The sequence below is a fragment of the Chiloscyllium punctatum genome, chromosome 17 (genome assembly GCF_047496795.1).
Source record: "Chiloscyllium punctatum isolate Juve2018m chromosome 17, sChiPun1.3, whole genome shotgun sequence".
Classification (NCBI taxonomy): domain Eukaryota; kingdom Metazoa; phylum Chordata; class Chondrichthyes; order Orectolobiformes; family Hemiscylliidae; genus Chiloscyllium; species Chiloscyllium punctatum.
The window spans coordinates 43344796-43360521 of record NC_092755.1 but is presented as its reverse complement, the minus strand read 5'-3'; the positions used below and the strand labels follow the sequence as shown (position 1 = coordinate 43360521).

The window sequence follows — 15726 nt, the reverse complement described above, 5'->3', positions numbered from 1 at the left end:
CCTTACAAACATATAAAGCTGAAGCAGACTATAGGTTGGGCAAATTCACACTTTTTTATGTAATGGACTCCATTTGTCATATAATTTCTTTGTTTAATTGCAGTAGGAGAAACTTAATGTCAAAATTCGGAGATACAGGATAAGTACTTATTGTTAAAGACATGGATTAAATAAAGCATGAATTGGTTAAGGCCAATTAACAACTCACCCATGATTTTTGGGGGCATTAACAACAAGAGTTGTTCAGGATTGACTGTTTTAGCGATGTGATTGATATAATCCTACATGGCAGGTTGGTCAGAAATGTTTAAGCTCATGGGAATCAGAGGTACATGATAAAGGTCCAAAATTGATTCCGACACAAGAAGCAATAACGAATAGTGTATTTTTTGGATTGGAAGGCATGTTTCTAATGAGGTTCATCAGAGCTCAATGTTGTGTGTCTTGCATTTTGTCCATGCATCAAATTAATTAGGCTTGAATGTCAGGGGTATGATAAGGATGTTTGCAGATGATACTGAAGTTGGCCACATGGTTGATCATGTTAGTTTAGATTCTGTTCCCTACAGTATGAAAACAGGCCCTTCGGCCCAACAAGTCTGTACCGACCCTCCGAAGAATAACCCACCCAAACCCCTACCCTATATTTACCCCTGACTAATGCACCTAACACTATGGGCAATTTAGCATGGCCAATTCACCTGACCACATCTTTTTGGATTGTGGGAGGAAACCGGAGCTATAAAAGTGAAAAGGCTCTTAAGTGAACTACACTTTGAAACAGGAAAGTTGGGAGGCTGGCTGAACTCCAAAGTTATTGGGATTGTTGCTGTCAGCTAGCAGTGTGATTTGCATTGTCTACACTATTCCAACCAATTGTCAGCTCAAGTTGGTCCCCTGAAAATGTTGAATTAGTGAGCAGAATTATTTTTGGATATAGATGTTTGGTAAAGTTGGTGCCCAATCGACTTATGTTATTACAGACCCCAGCAAGTACTTACAGAGTTAGATAATAAAGATGCATTGATGTCAGGTCAAGCCTTATGATCTCATTGCATTCTATTCATCAGTGCAGGAAACTGAGTGCATCAGTCTCCAACAGATGCAGTATTTACTAATGATGGGAAAGCCCGGAGGAAATCCGTTTTATTAAAGTATTCCTTTATAAAAGAAAATAATGATCAGCACCAAACCTCCTTTGATCTTATCATTGACTCAGAGACCCCTCCCACTAGACTACTTTCATGACATCAATTCCAGTAAACAGTGTGGTATGGCTCCAGTAAAGTGGCTTGTAGGCAAGTATGAAATCATCTGAATCCAGAGACCAGGTGACAGGCTGAGTATCAGAAGTCTAGACGTGGGTGCCCACTGGCTAGCCAAGGCTAGCTAACTATTCAGTGAGTTCACTGCCTGCAATTTTTTGGAGTCAGTTAATTTGCATAATTATTTACTGTTGTGTGACCAACATTTTGGAAGCAATTTGCAAGGCTGTTGGGTGAAAGAGATATGAGAAAAGAATTAATTGAGATTGAGAATAGAGTTTGCAGTCACATACAACTAAAACAACAATCATTGGATTTCTTTGTAGATTTAAGGGATGGCACTCCAGGTTGCTTAATGATGACCCTATTCAAGGGTTTCAGAATTAGTTATTTTTCGCATAGGAGTACAATGGTGAGACTTCGAACAATTATGTCTTTTTTCTGACATTTTGAACTTCTATTAAGAAGAGGCCATTGAGATCCTCAAACATATTCCACTATTGAACTATATTTTTGCCTTCATTTGCTCATCTCTGATCAGTATCCCTTGTTATCCAACAAATTAGGTATATTTGAGTGATGGACTGATCAGAATTCTATACCATATGGTGGATTGGCAAAGTTCCAGCAGATCCATGGAGACTTAGACTTTATTCCATGCCACTATATGCAATAATCTACCCATCAATTTAACTGCTTTTCTACATTGACAGCAATGAACTGCTCACACTTTCTCTTCCAAGGCTTTCAATAATGCACTGTGCTCTTTATGTGTTTTTGGAATGTGCAGTTTTTTCTTTATTCCTTAATATTTAGCATTATTGAGCTTAAATCTTCTGCCCCATTGCATAACCAGATGAACCCTTCACTAAATCTCATATCTCCCATCCATACTACCCTTTCTGCTTTAATAGTCATGCTGTATCCTGACCTCCTGTAGGGTTTTTAATAATCTCTTCTGTTGTGGTGCAACACTTTACTGAAGTATCTTGGAGCCACTAAAACATTCATTATTTTACTGCCTTTGTAATTCAAAATTTTACTGCAGAATAGCCATGATGTGGAGGCGTTAGTGTTGGACTGGGGTGGACAAAGTTAAAAGTTAAAAAAGTTACAAGTACAAGCTTTTGGAGCACGGCTCCTTCGTACAGGGTAGCAGATAGCAACAGTAAGGCCTAAGAAGCCCCATCTAAATCAATATTTTAAAATATCATATCAAAATAATCAGCTAATTTCCTACAGCAAAAGGTAATAAGTAGTTTGGTCATATTTTAAAAATTAGAATACCCGTGGATTCTCTTTCCCACAAGATTACTTTCCAGTCTATGTGATCCAGCTAACCCTCTGTCAGCTTGAACACTTGCTAATAGCTATTTAATGTGGAGGTCTGACTGCATTGATTGAGGTATAAAAAGAATGGAAAAATATTGGAAGAGAATGTATTAAACAATTAGCATTTGGCTCAGAGAATATATGTAACAAAAGTATATTTCAGAACTAATTTATAAATTATAAATGCAAATATGTTTTTTTTCATGTTTTGTAGGTCTTTAATTAGGCTTCAGCTGAAGCATTGAGAGAGATTATGGGCACTTTACCCAAGGGATGATGTAATGCCTTGGAATTTACTGAAACTAAAATGGTGGCAATGTCAAGAAATTTTGGTTGTGTTGATAAACTAAACAAGATGTGTTGTTCTTAGAATAAGAGTATGTTAAGAGAAAATGTAACAGGCATTCAAAATTACAAATTATTTTAATTGGAGTAAATAGGATATAATCATTTTCAAGATAGGAGGTCAATAACTAGAGGATGTGGATTTAAGCTGGTTAGTTTTTTTACTCCGTTGTAATTTTAAAATTCAACTCAAACCACAAACATGGGAGTGGAAAGATCAGTGAGGACTGATTCAGTCATAATTTTCAAAAGGAAAACTTGCACGGCTGGGGAAACAACAAAGTTGAGTGGTTAATTGTTTAGCTCTGTTGAAGTACCAGTACTAGTACAAAAGGATGAATGGCCTTTTTTTCTGTACCATGGAGCCCTGTTACAATTATATACATCTTGGTGAAAGGATTGGTTCAGCTATTGGTATAACTGGTACAGATATGGGTTAATGTGAAGCATGCATGCAGATAGTTCTGCCTTATTTGCAAATCAGGTTTTAGATTAATTATGTCCATTACTTCAAAGTAATTGTTTCAGTGACATTTAGCAGCAACACTAGTACAGACTAAAAAGACACCATTAATCCTTGTTTCGTGCTAAGTTCAACTGATGCACTGATGAGCAATATTCCCTCTAAGGTATGTGGCTGCACAACAACCTGATGTTGGCATGTCAGCCTCTCTCTAAATTAAAGTGCATGTATCACTGCACAAAGATTTCAGTGCCCATGCATATTAATCAGCCATGCCCTGAAGAAGAAGAAGTTGGAGGGTACTTTGCTGATGATTCTCTGATCTAACCCAACACTTCCACATTTGACCCCTGTGCTGTCTGCATTTGTGAAATTGCTTGGCCAGCATGAATATTTAATGAACAGCAATTTCTTTCAACTAAATATTGGAAAAGCCGAAACGATAACATTTGGCCCCTGTCACAAATTTAGTTGGGCTAAACTTCTGTTTTTTTCCCTTGACCCAAGATGATCTCTAGACCATATCTGCATAGTCCTCAAGATGGCTTGCTTTAGGTAACTTTAACCTTGCCATACCTTTACCAAAACTAACACTCTCCTGATCAATCTTCCACCTATCTTGTTCAGCCATGAGTACAGTGCTCACTGATATGCAGTGACCAGCTGTCCTAAAACATTGTTTAGTTAGAGCCCCTAGGCTGAATAACAATGGAGGAGACTGGCAGGACTGGTTGGGAGTTTCAGGTAAGTGATGTGTTTGCAGCGGAGGTTTTTGAATGTAGCATTTCATTTGTAGTTTTGGAATATCCTTTCCCTTTCTCTTTTCACACTTTGAGGCATTTACACCCTGTGTTCCACAACAGGTACCTGGGCTCTGACATCCCTTTTTGGATCACTGGGAGGTGTTAAATGTGCCCAGAGTAACTTGCCTATTCTTTTTATAAAAGGAACACCATATCATTGCTCACTAACATTCTTGGGTAAGCTACAGAAGCAAAAGTGATTTGTGTCTGAGCTCTATATACCGCAGTGGACTGATGCACCCATGTGTACTAGGGCTCACCGCAGTATTTCTAGACATTTCTGTTTTTATTCTTGATTGTTTTGCGATTTGTATTGTTTGACTCAAATTTCAGTGTACAAATAACTAAAACAGAAGAGCAGACTGTACCTGAAGCATTTAAGCAAGTCATCTATATTTTTACTCAACTCAGTGTCCAGAATCAAGTGGCAAAGTTTGAAGGTACGTGTTGTGTTTTCACAGAGACATTCCATCAGTGGGCCAATATCAACCCCAAAGACTCTGTCAACTCTAACAGACAAGAGACCAAGCTACACTGAAATTTCTGTTCCAGGTGAGTCAACTCTTGGTTTTGGAAAGTAGTACACAATTTTAAGGAATGTATCTTCCAATTTACTTGTAAATGCTGGGCCTTTAAATGAGCTTGTTGGTGTTGTTAGCCTTTCAAAAGGTTGAAGATTTGTATCTATCAGTCATTGAGGCGATAGCAGTGCCTTGACACACTACTTCCACTACACCACATGTCACAAAATATATAAAAGTACTTATCCCAGTTACCAGGCTGACCAGTTAAATGCTTTATCAGATTTTAAAAATCAATGTTACTCAACCAGGTGTTCCTTCTAGTAGAAGTACTCTTATTGGTTATTACCAAAATAAAACATATGTAGTCAGTAATGTAGAAGTATAAATGTTCGTTCCCTCTACATATCTCCAAACCATGCAAGAAAACACACTAACATACTTGCTCTTCAGAAAAGGAGGAAAAACAAATTTCTCTGCAGAGATTGGCCTTCAGCAAAAAGAACAGTAGTTTATTCTTGAAGACAAAAGGAGTGAAGATAAAAGGCATAACGTGTTCTGGATGTGCTACTCTAATGTTTCAGTACATGTGGTCAAGTCACTAATCACAAACTGTTGTCTCTGAAGCCTTGCGACCACAGCTTGCTCAATAAATGCAATCGTAAGATATTTCTTCAATCGCTTTTATGAAAGGACAAGTAAAATTTACCTTGAACTCAACAGGAGGATCGCATTTTAAGAAATGAGACTGATCAGCTCAGAATCTTGTTCTTAGCAAGCTTTCCTCCAACTCACCATCTTATTAGCAACCTTCCATGAAATTGAACCAATTCCTCAAAGTCAGTTAGTGTTCAAAACAGCAAAGTAAAAATTGTCACTAGTCATGTGATTTACAAGAAGCTTTGTTTATGAAGAACTTACAATGTCCGTGATTTATTTTGAGAAGCCATTTTGAGGTATTTCCAAAAATCATGAAATAAATTTATTTTGCGCAGTAGGTTAAAACTTAAGTCTCCAAGCACAATTAATTATAGAGCATCTTCGTAACACAGTATGTAAGATAACTGAAATACAATCGGGCATATGTCAAATGCAGTGTTCAAACTGTGAACCTCAAAATCCTGTAATTAACTCAGAATTCTGATTCTAAGTTTGAGAACATTGAGTTCCCACTAGTTGGGTTTTCTCTCTGTCCTATACTTTGAGTTCACTTCTATAACAAAAACTTTTATGTGCACCTCTTTTAAACCAAATTTAAATTCCCAAATTGGACTGTTCATTGAATTATTAATCCAATAATATTCATACTATGAAACTATATTCTGTTGATGTTCCATTCACATTTGCCTTGCCATTGTATCCACTGATTTGTTTACTCACCAAATTCCTGTAGTATCTTCCTTTATTGATGATTTAACATATCCTGTCTGATGGTGCTGTATTAGAATGCATCATTGGAGGTGATGGAGTAGCTATATTCCAGATGATCCAAGTTCCTCTCTTCTGTTATGTATTCTTGAAGATGTTAGACCAATTTATGGCGAGTGATAGTAAAATAACCTATCCACTGAGATGGTGGTAGTAAGGACTGCAGATGCTGAAAGTTAGAGTCGATAAAATGTAGAGCTGGAAAGGGACACACAGTATCAGAGGATCAGGAAAGTGGGTGTTTTGCGTCAGGAACCTTCAGCAGGAGATGTTTCTTTTTTGGAAATGAATGCTTTGACTTGTATATGCTAGCTCCCATTTTTCCTGTTTACTATACATTAGATATTTATTAAAAAACGACTACCTGTCACTGCTTACAGTCCCTGTAGACCATCATGTCTCCTATGATCCTGAACCTTTTGTATAATCACCCATAGATGTTTGTACCTGAACGGTAACAGTTCAATATTTCTAACAAAGCAATTTATTTAATCTAACATTACCTTTCACATTGCTGCCACTCTTCACTATAGAAGATACTGTTAATATATTTATTTATAACTAAATAATGACATGAAAAACTGCAGTGGAGCCAGAACCTTTTGTATACCCATTCAGTGACAGGTGAATAGCAATTTAATAAGACAGCTGCATTCTTGTGGTGAATAAACATTAGTCCCCACTGTAACAGAGTTTTTAATCCCAGTGGAGATGTGCTATCTCAACTCAAGCCAAATGCAAATCATCCATTAGTTTTCAACTAGGTGTATTATCTTAAATATTACACTAGCAATGCACATTCGGGTAATATGCTTCATTTAACTTTGAATTATTACACTGAAGCAAAACTGCACAGCTTGAGGAAGTAAGTTTTTTTTATCGAATGTTATCGAATACAGGTAGCATTCTTTGTTGATTTCCTTTGATACCCGCACATCCTAACAGACATACGAACAAGGAGCAAGAGTAAGCCGTTTGATTCTTCTCCGCTGCTCTGCCTTTCAGTAAGATCACGGCTGATCTGATTTTTAACCTCAACTCTACATTTTTGCATATTCCTTAATCAATAATTTTTCGAGGAGAAAGTGAGGACTGCAGATGCTGGAGATCAGAGCTGAAAATGTGTTGCTGGAAAAGCGCAGCAGGTCAGGCAGCATCCAAGGAGCAGGAGAATCGACGTTTCGGGCATCAGCCCTTCTTCAGGAATTCCTGAAGAAGGGCTGATGCCCGAAATGTCGATTCTCCTGTTCCTTGGATGCTGCCTGACCTGCTGCGCTTTTCCAGCAACACATTTTCAATAATTTATCGACCTCGGCTTTAAAAATATTTAAGGTTCTGTATCCACTGCCTCTTGAGGAAAAAAAATTCCAAAAGCACTCAAACTTCGAAGAAAAAAGAGTTTTTTTTTAGATTAGATTACTTACAGTGTGGAAACAGGCCCTTCAGCCCAACAAGTCCACACCGCCCCGCCGAAGCGCAACCCACCCATACCCCTACATCTACCCCTTACCTAACACTACGGGCAATTTAGCATGGCCAATTCACCTGACCTGCACATCTTTGGACTGTGGGAGGAAACCGGAGCACCCGGAGGAAACCCACGCAGACACGGGGAGAATGTGCAAACTCCACACAGTCAGTCGCCTGAGGAAGGAATTGAACCCAGGTCTCTGGCGCTGTGAGGCAGCAGTGCTAACCACTGTGCCATCACCTGTGTTTTAAATGGCAGCTCCTTATTTTTAAACAATGACCTCCAGTTCTAGATTCATCCATAAAAGGAAATATCCTTTCCGTATCCACCCAGTCATCCCCCTTAGGACCGTTTATGTATCGATTAAGTTGTCTCTGACACTTCCAAGCTTCAGAGGATACAGGTTAGCCTGTCTAACATTTCCTTAAAAGGCAATCCACTCAGGTATAGTGTATATGTGTGGTACAGATCTTGAAGCTTTGCTTTAATGATCTCTGCACTATACCACGATGCTAAAAAATCAGGTTTGGCCTTTGCCAAATTCTGAAACTCTTTCCAGTCCTTTTCAATTCCCTAGAGTATTCATGTATGTCATTGTTAATACACTGTGGAAGGAAGCCATTCACTCTTTAAGTCCATGCTGACTCTGTAGAACAACCCAATCAATGACAGAATGGTTATAGCACAGAAAGAGACTATTTGGCCCATTGTGTTTATACGACAGACACTCCAAAAGAGCAGGAAACCAGTCCAAATATTTCCAGTTATAATTGGAATTTCATATCGGTGGGGCCACTCTTGTGAATCTTTCCTCCACTTTAATTTACCCTAAAGTGCAGTGTCCTGAATGGAAACAGTACTTTATAACTGGCACAGTGGCTCAGTGGTAAGCAGAGCTGCCTCACAGCACCAGGAACCCAGGTTTGATTCTAGCCTCGGGTGACTGTGTGGCCTTTGCATGTCCCTGTGTCTGCGTGGGTTTCCTCCAGGTGCTCTAGTTTCCTCCCATGATCCAAAGATGTACACGTTAGGTTAATTGGCTGTGCTAAATTGCCCATAGTGTTCAGGGATGTGTAAGTTAGGTGCATTAGTCAGGGGTAAACGTAATGTGTTTGGGTGGGATACTGTTCAGAGGGTCGGTTTGGACTTGTTGGGCCGACTTGTTTCCACACTGTAAGGATTCTAGGATTTTGAGGGCCAAAACAGTGTTTTCCGGTCCTTATTCTGTTGCTGATGGAATAGCTCTTCTTTGTTTACCTTATCCAAACCTATCATAATCTTGTACACTTCTATCAAATCTCCCTTCATCTTCTTCAACAGCCAGAGTTTCTCTTATAGCTAAGTTCTCTTGTCCCTGGAACCATCCATTAAATCTCCTCTGCAACCTTTTCAAGGAATCTCACATTTTTAACATGCAGTGACCACAACTGAAAACAATACTCTGGTTGTAGCAGAAACAGATATTTATCGAGGTTTATAACTCAGCATAATTCTAAAATACTACAGATGCCTGAAACAGAAAAAGCTGGAAATACTAAGCAGGACTGGCAGCTGCTATGGAGAGAGAAACAAAGTTAATATCAGGTTGTCACTTTTCACCAGAACCTCAGCATAACTTCAGTGCTTGGGAATTGAATATCTCTGTTAGTGAAGCCCAATATCTCAAGTACTGTCCCAAAATGTCCTGTCACCTTTAGAGATTGTAGAAAATTCTATGTCAAAAATCACTGGCCCAAGCATTGAACTTCAGGAACACACTGTTTCCATTTCCCAATGTGAAAAACAGCCACTTGTCACAAATCACTGTTTTCTGAATTTAAAGCCAACTTTTTTTTTAAAAACAAAGCTAACACTGACCTCTCAGTCCATCGATTTCAATTCTTTTAACCAGTCTTTTATATGCTATTTTGTCAAATGCTTTCTTAAAATCCATATAGTCAACATCAACTGTATTACCTTCATCAACCTTCTCCATTGTTTCGACAACAAGTTTAATTAAATTAGGAGAGTAAAGTCTATCTTAGGAAGTTGTATTCGTATGAGTATAGTATCCTGTACTGCAAGAGGTTGTATTGAATTTGTATGTTACTAGTTCGATTGTGTCTGAAGTGTGGCATCTCATTATCGGCATCACACTTTAGAAAGGGTGCAAATGGGAGAGGTACAGAAAAGATTTAAAAGATTGATTCCAGGGAGAAGGAACTTTGGGTATGAACATTCATTGGAGAGTTCAAGTTTTTCTCCCCATTGGACAAGAGAAGGCAAAGCGGAGATTTTCTAAGAGATCATCAAAATCAGGAGGGGTCTGGGTGGATTGGATACAGTTAAACTCTTCTCTTTGATGGAAGGATAAGAGGGCACAGATTTAAAGTAATTAGCAAAAGAAGTCAAAGTGATATGAAGAAAAACGTGTTCAGGTGGTTAGGAGCTGGAAAGCACTGCCTTACATTGTGGTGGAAGGAGACATAACTGAGACTTTCAAGAGGAGTTAGATTTTAGATTAGATTAGATTCGCTACAATGTGGAAACAGGCCCTTCAGCCCAACCAGTCCACACCGACCCTCCAAAGAGTAACTCACCCAGACCCATTTCCCTCTGACTGATGCACCTAAAACTATGGGCAGTTTAGCATGGCCAATTCACCTGACATACACACCTGACTGTGGGAGGAACCCCACGCAGACACAGGGAGAATGTGAAAACTCCACATAGACAGTCACCCAAGGCTGGAATCAAACCTGGAATCCTGGTGCTGTGAGGCAGCAGTGCTGACCACTGAGCCACTGTGCCAACTTAACCACAAAGGAAAAATATAGAGTAATATCAAGTGAGTTCTCATTTAAAGAATGACATGATGCAGACAGTTAAAAATCTCACAACATCAGATTATAGTCCAACAGCTTTATTTAGAAGCACTAGCTTTTGGAGCACTGCTCCTTCATCAGGTGGTTGTGGAGTATAAGATTGTAAGACACAGAACCTGTAGCGTGGGTTCATGCCACATTACAGGTGACCTCATTGCACTACACACGCATACACAAATGCGCACGCATACTCCTTCAGACCTGTGCTGTCCTCCAGACCCTTACACTCATGCAGACCCTCTCTCATACACTGACAAATACACTTCCACACTCAAACACGCACCCTCTCACAGACTTGTATCCCTTTACACTGACACTCACACATATATACAGACTCTCACAGACACTCATCCCCCCCCCCAACACACACACACACACACAGGTTTGTGGGGTGAATTCGTACTTGCAGAATTACATTCTACTTTGCTCAAAAACTGCATGAATCCATGGAAGATTCTGTAAATCCGTTTTTTAGATTAGAATCAGTCTGACCATTGTGGCGCACGCAGTCTCACACAGGGCGCCTCACACCTTCAATGCATTATCTGGGCTGACATGACACCAATTGTTAAAAGTTCACTTGAGAATGTAACTTAAAAAGTTTTGCGACTTAACAAATGAAAGAACTGAAACCAACATGGTCATTCTAAAAGATGGGAGACTTAACAAATAATCCAGGTCTTTTTCAATGTATAATTTCAGTTACATCACACTGTAAACTTTTGCTATAAATTCTGTGTCTTACACTCTTATACTCCGCAACCACCTGATGAAGGAGCAGCACTCCGAAAGGTACTGCTTCCAATTAAACCTATCGGACTATAACCTGGTGTTGTGTGAATTTTAACTTTGTACATCCCAGTCCAACAGCGGCGCCTCCAAATCATGACGCAGACATGATTACCAACTAGCCTCCTGCACCACAAACATTCTTTAATTCTGTACACTCTCCTTTAGCAACACACATTAAAAGAATGGAACTCAAAACCGCTTCTTACAAAAAAAAAGTCCTTTGATTTCATTTCCTAATCATCATCTTCACCAACAAAGACATGGACACCCTTACCCATTCTCAGACTGCTGCTAGATGTGTCACAAAGTGGTTCGGTAATAGTGGCTCGGTGGGATCTCTTCTTTGCCCTCACCAGCTCATTGTTGATCATCTGTACACCACATCCTGCATTTGAGACTGTTGAGAATGACAACTGGGATGGGAATCCTATGGCAAATTTGTAGCACTTTGTGAATGTGCAAGTTGAAAATATGATCTGAGGTAGCACTCCATAGCTGCTCTCCTGCATCACCTCGCAGGTATTTTTCCCTGCTGCTGTTGAGACACTGAAGAATCACCAAAACTTGAATAAGAGCAGATTCACAGTGCTCTTTGTAAATCATCTGATTTGTTCATAACCCAAAAGTAGTCCATGACACAAGAATTAGGAGGAACAGAGTTTTGCAACAGCAAAGTATGGTACTTGAAAACATTGAAAAGCCTTAGGTAGACTGGAGAATTGCATATGTTACACACTTATTTAAGGAGGAGCTAGACTGCTTCTTGGGTGTATGTCGCAAAATTTTAAACTTTAATACAAGTGCTTTTACCCAGGCCACCTCTGCACTTGTCAAACTATTCATCTGCACTTGTACTGACTCTGAGCTTGGACCAACATAATCCCACCTTTGTCTCAGTGGATTTTTTTTCTTCCTTAAACGAACAAGGTTGCAGGTGATTTTTCTCTTGAGGCTGAATGGTTCCTGTTTGTACATGATTGTCAAGCTTCTATGAAACATTGATGTGGCATTGTCAAAGGTTATTTTAACATTGATAAATTTATTTTTATGATATCAATTCTTTCATCCTTCTCTGCTTTGGCATCAACTAAGGTGAGACCTGTCAGATTGGGGCGTTTTGCTCATGCTAATGGATCCAAAGTTATCGTGAATTCAACTGTACGAGAAATTCTACACTTGGGGCTTTTGTAATGAGATTCAGCTTATCACTATCTTGAAAGAATATCATTAGCCTTCACTGTGTTTAAGGATTGGCAATTTATAGCATTAGTTGGAATAAACACCTGAAAAGTTTAAAGTGACAGGAATCCATTTGCTTCTCCTGTGGTTATGCACAGATGAAATAAAACAATCTCAAGCATTGTTTTGAGCGTATTAGTTACAGGTGTCTTATTTAAGATTTATGCACAAAGCAGTTTCACATAACACATACAATACTAGTAGTCAACTTTTGAAAGCTGCATTTACTGGTAATGTACTGATGACACTCCATGGGGAGAATCTTCCCAGCCCCTGAACAATGTGTGTATCGGCAAGAAAATTTGGAAAATCTGAGGAGATGTTCAGTGACAATTGGGTTAAAAAAGTTGCATAATGCAACTAAATCCTGAAGTCAAGACGGATTTTCACTAGTGAGCAGCAAGAGGCCTGTTAGCATGAATTATCATCCGTCTCATCACCTAATCTTATCTTTTGATATGCAGGTTCCCATTCCCACCCGATAGAATTAGGTGATGAGAAGTCTTGACATGAAAGTCTGAGCAGATGCCTGCTGACTCCAGCTCACTGTCTGCTCCTCTGGATTTCCATCTTTTCTAACAGTAAAAATGTCCCAAGCTTCCAGTTGCCTATCACTTTCACATGCCACCGTGTTCCCATGTCAACAGTTCTCCCAGTGCTGTTGCAGTGCTGCAGCGAGGAACACCACCTCATCTTCTGCCTAGACACCTTACAACCTTCAGGATTCAAAATCCAAGTTTAATCATTTCAGAGCATTGATACTCTTGTCAATTATCTGTTCCACAATCCTAGGTCCAGACATGATATAGATTGCTTTAGTACAGCCATCTCATTTTCAATACTAATGGTACCCATTATCTAGTTTCTCTTCCCTGGCCTACTATCAGCTATCTCTTTATCTACTGATCATTTCTTTCTCTCTGTCTCATCTCTCTCTGTCTCGGCTTTCTATCTCTCTGCTTCGGCGCGCTCTCGCGTACGTGCGCGGTGCTCTCTGTCCACCTTCCTGCTGACTCCTTTCCTTCCAATGCTGAAATCAGCATAAATGTTAACTTTACATTTATGCTTCTAGTTCTGGAGAGGGGTCACATGACACATCTTAGATTGGTCCAGAAGATTCAGTCACTTGGGATCCACGGTGAGGTGTTAAGTTGGATAAAAAAGATTGGCTTGCTCATAGAGGATGGAGAGTAGTTGTGGATAGGTGTTTTTATGATTAGAGGTTCTGCAACAATCAGTACTGGGACCTCTGTTGTTGATATTACGTGTAATATAAATGATTGAATGAAAATATATGCAGTCTAAGTTTGCAGACAACATGAAAATTGGTGGGAGTTGTGGATAGTGAGGAAAGTTGTCAAAGAAAACAGCAAATTATAAATCAGTTAGAAAATTGGGTGGAGAAATGGCAGATGGAGTTTAATCTGGAAAAATGTGAGGTTTAGGAGGTCAAACGCAAGATGAAAGTTACAAGTTAATGGTTGGATCCTGGGAAGCATTGATATCCAAGTCTTGAGGTCCAAGTCAGTTGCTCCCTGAAAGTGACCACCCAAGTGGATAAGATGGTAAAGAAAGCATATGACATGCCTGCCTTCCATCAGTTGGTGCATTGTGCATAAGAGTTGGCAAGTCTTTTAATAAAACTCTTAGTTAGGCTATATTTGGAGTATGGTGTGCAGTTGTGGTGACTAGGTTGTGGCAACTTTGGAGAGCGTGCAGAAGTCATTTGATACCTCAACAAATGAGTCAACAGGATAACGATGTGACTCGAAGTGGGTCCACCTGTAAAGCATGTAAGACAACACTTTTCATTGTACCTCTGTACATGCGACAGTAATAAATAAATCAAAACAAATCTTAACAGTACCAAGCAGAGGAGCACACGAGGAATATAACCTTAGTTTTGCCCTGCTGATCATTTAAAAGCATTCTACTTGAGTATGCCCCTAAAGAGTTGGCTTATCTGCATCGAAATGTATTTTATCACCGTCGTGACATAAACCAAGGGAAAGAGTACCTTCATGAGTACTGATGCTTAATAGACGAGGCTTCTTTTAAGGTGAACAGTGGTTAATCTCAACCATTTCACCTTTTCAAAACGTTTGCACCAAGTTTGTGTTTTTGCGCAAGGAAAAATATTCCTCATTCCATTCACAGCTACAGCAATGTTTAGTGTTATGACTTTGTGAGTATTTTAAGTAAATCAGAAATGAGAATGAACTGTGAAAATCCTGATGAAGTAATTGTCCAATGTTGATTATCCCATTAATAAGAAAAAAGGGAGAAACTACGTCTGTGCTGTTTATTTAGGGATGACAATCAACCACTGGGTAAAGAAGACGGACACTGGGAGAATCGTTTCCCTGCTCCTCCTTAAATAGCCATGGAATCTTGTGCAGCCATCTGAGGGGGTAAATAGTATCTGTTTCATCCAAAACACAGCCCCTTCAATAATACAATATTCCCTCAGAATTGTGTTAGAATATCAGCCAAAATTTCCTGAAGTGAGTCTCAATCCACAACCTTCTATCTCTAACTAACTTCTCCAGCTGACACAAAGGCAATTGAAAAGAATATTGCAGTTTGAATTCATTAAAAATAAAGCTTTGCATTTATATAGCACTTTTCACAATTCTCGGAAGTCCCAAATTGCTTTACAGCCAGTGAAGTGCTTTTAACATGGAGACATTATTGTAATGTAGGAAACATAGTGATGATTTTGCTTATAAGATTGCTGCTTATCTCTTATATCTACCAAAGAAACTGCGAGTCGACTCTTAATAATAATAAATGGTAATATTTATTTAGTTGACACAGTATTATAATAATAAAATATTCTACAAGCTATCAATTTACACTGTAAATCTAATCAAATATAATGCACTTTAACGTAACTCTGGATGATCATATGCCACCACACTAGATCTTGGCCTTAATCCACATGGTGATTATTGTCTGGTCTTCTCCCGGTAGTCCCAAGGGTGTCTTCTCTTCTCAGTCATTGGTCTCAAGTTATCGCCGCTGAGGGTGGTGTTGCAGTGAATCTCATACTCAAGTCTTTGCTCCTTTTGGGTGGGTCTTCGATGTATACCAATGGATTGATCAGGACTCAATCACCCTGATTGATCAGATCCAGCCAGGCATTGATGGCAGAGTGGTCCTTGGGCATCCATTCCTGAAGGTGTTGAGAACATGCAGGTCAG

At 39.3% G+C, this 15726-nt stretch overlaps 1 protein-coding gene across 7 annotated transcripts in view; it reads left to right on the top strand.

Moving 5' to 3' along the window:
• The window catches only part of specc1la (sperm antigen with calponin homology and coiled-coil domains 1-like a), a 307162-nt gene that overhangs the window by 159543 nt on the left and 131893 nt on the right, over positions 1-15726 (top strand). For all 7 annotated transcript variants that reach the window (XM_072587016.1, XM_072587015.1, XM_072587014.1 and 4 more), the window contains exon 10: positions 4670-4760. In XM_072587016.1, the coding sequence (XP_072443117.1) occupies positions 4670-4760 (91 nt within the window). The remainder of the gene's footprint in view (positions 1-4669; positions 4761-15726) is intronic.